The sequence below is a fragment of the Nicotiana sylvestris genome, chromosome 12 (genome assembly GCF_000393655.2).
Source record: "Nicotiana sylvestris chromosome 12, ASM39365v2, whole genome shotgun sequence".
NCBI classification, from domain to species: Eukaryota; Viridiplantae; Streptophyta; class Magnoliopsida; order Solanales; family Solanaceae; genus Nicotiana; species Nicotiana sylvestris.
Window position 1 is genome coordinate 2,612,732 of NC_091068.1, and position 5,309 is coordinate 2,618,040.

General features: G+C 32.9%; 2 protein-coding genes across 2 annotated transcripts; both read right to left on the reverse strand.

Moving 5' to 3' along the window:
* Positions 1-1,620: 1,620 nt before the first annotated feature.
* On the reverse strand, positions 1,621-3,217 carry LOC104215919 (ethylene-responsive transcription factor ERF027-like). The gene is made up of 2 exons (XM_009765856.2): positions 2,640-3,217; positions 1,621-2,080 (listed from the first exon to the last, which is right to left on the reverse strand). The coding sequence occupies exons 1-2, from the start codon at positions 3,133-3,135 to the stop codon at positions 1,920-1,922; spliced, it is 657 nt and encodes a 218-aa protein (XP_009764158.1). The 5' UTR covers positions 3,136-3,217; the 3' UTR covers positions 1,621-1,919.
* A 972-nt stretch (positions 3,218-4,189) lies between these two features.
* LOC138884265 (secreted RxLR effector protein 161-like) lies at positions 4,190-4,654 on the reverse strand. The gene has a single exon (XM_070165341.1). It carries the CDS (start codon positions 4,652-4,654, stop codon positions 4,190-4,192), a length of 465 nt encoding a protein of 154 aa, XP_070021442.1.
* Positions 4,655-5,309: the final 655 nt, after the last annotated feature.

Consider the following 5,309-nt stretch of genomic DNA (forward strand, 5'->3'; position numbering starts at 1 on the left):
AAAACTGATTTAAAACAAACAAATATTCAGTTGTGTTCCTTGACTTTCTAATCCAAGATTTAACCGTAAGAAAGTGTTAACTTTCAAGTGTAGCTGATGAACCTTTTAGAATATAAAAAGAAAATATCAGTTCTCTATTATTAAACTACAGAATATTAAGTATAAAGCAATAAATACATATAACAAAAGCCATTTATAATCATAAATACTACCAAACTTAAAAATCCCAAATTTGCATAGTCATAATCAGCGGCGGATCCAGGATTCGAAGGTTGCGGGTGCCAACATGTTATGCATACAGTATTCATGTCACTAGCTACAAAGACATATTAGGAATAATAGATCGGTTCTGTTAGTTTTTTGTTAATTTAAATAGACCTTTCATTCACAAAGCAAATAAGTTCGATTTTAGTTTAATTTTTTAAAATAAAAATGCAAAAGAAAAATAACATTTCATGAAAGAGTGCCTCCAATATAAAAACTTGCTTAAAGAGTAACTTAACTACTATATATTCTTTGTTTGACTAGCTTAATTTACTTGTGTTGTTCTTGAATTGATTTTAATTGTTGATTTATATGATAATTATTTTCAAAGAAAAACCTTCAACATTCAACCTATGATATTCGACTCAAAACGACTATCAATTTTCAAAACCAAATAGAAGATATTGTTCAAATTGTACTCTAATATATACATTAATATCGTTTTACTAAAAAGAAAGAAATTATACGCTAATTAAAATCAATTCAAATTACCTATTGAAAATAATTGCTCATAAAGTAAGGTATAATGATAGAAATAAAATGAGGACTTAAAGTTAAAAAAAATGAAGAAGAGAGATTTAGCAAATGAAAGGAAGCAAAGGAGGGCAAGAACCGATAAAGAAGGAATTTTCAGTCCAACTGAAAAGAAGGAAACCTTAATAAGAAGAAAAATAGGAAAAAGAACTGAGATGGTCCAACGACATCCTTCAAAATGGACATTGAACCAATGGCACCCGCGTCCACTTTGTGAATTTTGGGTGCCACTCTATCAATATATACGTTTATTCACAAAGATACTATGTACATAGCAAGAATTTTAGTGAAGCGAGCGGGTGGCGTGGCGTGGCACCCCTACCTCATAAGGTAGATCCGCCCCTGATCATAATCATATGTCCCAACAATAATAAGTAGATTCAAAGAGATGGAAGTCAACAAACTATAAGCAACATGATATAAATTCACTGTAAGTTATCAAAAAGGAAACAATTTATTCAAAAATATTTGTCGCAAAGCATCTATTTATTATACCGACAAAGCCACTAGACTAGGCTAATTTCAGCACGTTTTCATTTACGAAAAAACAAAACCTCTTTTATTTATGGTAATTGCTCCCATGGGCCATGTCTTTGCACTTAAACGTGTATGGATAATTAATGAAGGTGAAAAATTAAGGATTTCATTTATAAAATTGACCACTGTAAATTTCAGTGTAAATTTTCTTATTATCAGAGTATATAAGTGATATATATATAATCTATTAAGTAATATATATATATATATATATATATATATATATATATATATATATATATATATATATATATATGAAAATAGTAGGTAATAATATTACTATAATACAGATAAAAAAGAAAGAGACATCGATATATTAGAGACATCTTCTCCATTTACCATGAAATACAAGAACTCTCTCTCCTTTCCTCTCCTTCCTAAGTTCTTTGTGAAAAATTCTTGAGCAAAAAAAAAACATCTTTTACGATGTATTGAAACAATCTTCTACAACTCAAGTACGCAGAATTTTAGACTGTGAATCTTTAGGGTTTAATTGTGTTTATAATATGTGATTACATATTATTGATAATTAAACCAAAAAACTATAGTGAATTTTGAGAACTTTGTGTTCTTCTTCCTTTTCTTCAATAGCTCCAAAGGTTTTCAATATATGAGGGATCTCCTCTTGAATATTCTTCCCATGTTGAGGAGTTTATTCTTGGAGGGCTCATCATCATTGCCTCCGCCATATCAACAAGCAAATTAGGCATATAAAATACATCATCCTCATCTACATATTTCTCTCCTATAAAAAAAATGGAAGAAGATGTTAATCGAAATAAGCAGGTGTCATACGAAAATTAACAAAGTAAATCTTGAACAACGATAAATCATATAACTAAAAAGATAAAATTATTTAACGTGGTTCGGTCAATTGACCTTCATCCGCGTGCGGAGATGAGCAATCCACTATATAAAAAGAGTACAAAATATTGAGAAAATAATTTCACAAAGAGGCAAATACAAGTGGTAGAATAACATACTTGCCCCAAAAATTCTTTTCCTAAACAATACTCTCAAACCTATTATCGCTACATTATGGATGTTACTAAATGAGAAGGAAGGATCTTTAATTTATAGAAATCAAAATCTTTTCCTCAAAAAAAAAGGTTAGATTTTCCTTTTCGTAATAGAAAAAATCAATTATTGTAAATATGTTGCCCTTCATTCAAGAGATAAGAAAGTAAGAAAATTAGGACAAACTCCTAATAGAAGATTCATATTATCTTTAAATATATATATATATATATATATATATATATATATATATATATATATATATATATATATATATATATTATTACCTATTTGTACGTTATAACTTTCTGGTGAAGGATATTCAATTGAATCCCCTTCATTACATGTAGCTCCGACTGAATCCCCTTCATTACATGTAGCTCCGCCACTGTTTCCTGATAACTTATCATCATTACCTTGTTGAGCCACCACTATGCCATCTCCGGCTTCTTTCTTCATCAGCGCGGCTGCAATGGCTGCCGCGCTTTGTATATCGGCCGGAGATGGTGAGGGAGGGAGCTGTGGATAGAAATTGACATGACAAGGGAAGTTTAGTACAACATTACTACTTCCTTTTAAAGCTAATGCAGCAACATCATAGGCAGCAGCAGCCATTTCTGGTGTAGGAAATGTTCCTAACCATATTCTTGTAGTTTTACGTGGCTCTCTAATTTCAGACACCCATTTCCCACTTCTACACCGTATTCCTCTATACACAGGATGTTTGGTATTTGTTCTTGGTGACTGTTTGTTTTCAACTACAATGTTTGATAGGTCAGCCATATATATGTGTCGATATGTCGGATTTAACTTATATACACTGACAGCGTAACTTATTTTCGCTCTATCAGTGCACTGAAGTTAAACACCGAGCTATATATATGTGTCTACACACAAAGAGGCAAAGCCAAAATTTAAAGTTTCAAGGTTCGGGAATGTGTTTCTCACTAGCTACTTATACATAAGGGAATATGATATTTGGTATATAATTAAGGGGAAGTTGTAAGTTATATATATATATATGTTTACTTTAAAAAAAGTGAAAGCGTGGGCAATTCGTGGTTAAGTTGCTACAAAAAGGTTTTATTTGTTTTCTTGTGGCAAAAATGGCACACGTATTTGGAAAGAACTACAGCTTTTATATAATATAATAGCTGTTATCTATTATGCTTAATCCATTTTATTGCTGGCAATAATATTTTCCCAAACAATTTAATATGAAAGTGGGAGTACTTTTTATTCAAATGGGGGGAAAAGTTGTGTTTTGTAACCAGATGATCTAATGGTATGGAGATTTTTCTTATGGTCGACGTTATTATTATTATTATTTTGCTATAATATTGTCAATTTGCAAATAAATTATATCAAATGGAGGTGCTAATGCTGTTGGTTTTTTTAAATTCTTCTACTCTTTGGAAATATAGAAACTTGGATTAGTCCACTAGAATAGCTTTGGTTCTTTAGGTAAAAGAATTATACTAGAAAAGGATATTGCAAAATCTTTTGCTATTTGGTAGTATAGGTGTTTCATTGAACCTTTGCTCACCCTATATCCTTAGGGTCGTTTTGTATGATCGATAAGCAAAATTAATTTTAGAATAAAAAATTTAGTACCGTCTTATCCTTTATTTGGTTATTAATCTTAAGATAAGTTATTTCAGTAATAAAAATAGTATCAAGATAACTTATACATATTAAAAGGTGGAATAATAATTCCAGAATAAAGCAGTAAAATTGACAATCTCAGGCTTAATACAACATACCAAACAGTCAATAAGAAATAATACCAGGATAAGGCCTTCTTGTATCTTCTCCCTAATAAAGTGACCGTCGATTTCTATGTGCTTGTTCGTTCATGATATATAGGATTCGCAGCAATTTGAAGTGATGCCTTGCTATCACAATATAGTTTAACAAGCAAATTCTGCTTCACCTTCAGTTCCTCACACATTCCAATGAGCCAAACCATTTCTGCAATTGCGTTGGCCATACTTCTATATTCAGCCTCTGCTGAACTTCTTGACATTGTACTTTGCTTATTTGATTTCCAAGAAATCAAGGAGTCTCCCAGCTTGACTACGAAGCCACTAACTGACCTTCTTGTCATGGGACAAGTGGCACAGTTTGCATCACAGTAAACTATAAGTTGTGAGGAAGGCTTAGAAGATAACAAGATGCCCAAACCACGTGCATTCTTCAAATACTTCACCACCCTTAGAGCCCTTTTCATATGTGATCTCTTTGGTCCATACATAAATTGACTCAGGTTTTGCATTGTGTAACTTATATCTGGTTGAGTCATTGTTAGGTAGAGCAGCTTCCCTACCAGTTCTTGATAATAAGTGGGATCAGACAACAAATCACTAGCATTGCCATCATCTTATAGTTGTGATCAAGTTTTGCACAGGTGAACCTTTGATTGACCTCCACAGATGTGCCAGCAGGCTTGGAACCAGCCAATCCTAGGTCTGCAATAAGGTCCAGTGCAAACTTTCTTTGACATACTAGTATTCCATCTGTGCTCCTTGCAATTTCAAGAATAAGGAAGTATCTCATCTCCCCAGATCCTTGATCTTGAAATACAGATGGAGAATGAGCTTAGATGCATAAATGAGAGAAGGAGAAGAACCTGTGAAGAGGACGTTATCCACATAAACCAGGAGAGAAGTGTCTCACAAAGCTTGAGATTCCATTATCGAGAGGCTTGTTTCAAGCCATACAGAGACTTCTGTAGCATGCATACTCTCCTACACTCCCTATTTCCTAGAAGACCAAGAGGTGGAACCATGTAAACATCCTCCACAAGATCACCCTAGAGGAATGCATTGAATTCACCCGTTTGATGCAACCTCCAACCATGCATTGCAGCCAAGGATAAGACAGACCTTGCAATGACTATTTTAACCGCTGGAGAAAAAGTCTCTTGGTAATCCAACCCCTCCTGGTGAGTATACCCC

Bases quoted from the DNA above. Each gene is read 5' to 3' on its own strand.
- LOC104215919 (XM_009765856.2), bottom strand. From the start codon at position 3,135: ATGGCTGACCTATCAAACATTGTAGTTGAAAACAAACAGTCACCAAGA. The intron at 2,081-2,639 runs GTAATAATATAT...TTTTTTTTATAG, and splicing joins AAGTTATAACGTACAAATAG to GAGAGAAATATGTAGATGAG.
- LOC138884265 (XM_070165341.1), bottom strand. From the start codon at position 4,654: ATGACTCAACCAGATATAAGTTACACAATGCAAAACCTGAGTCAATTT.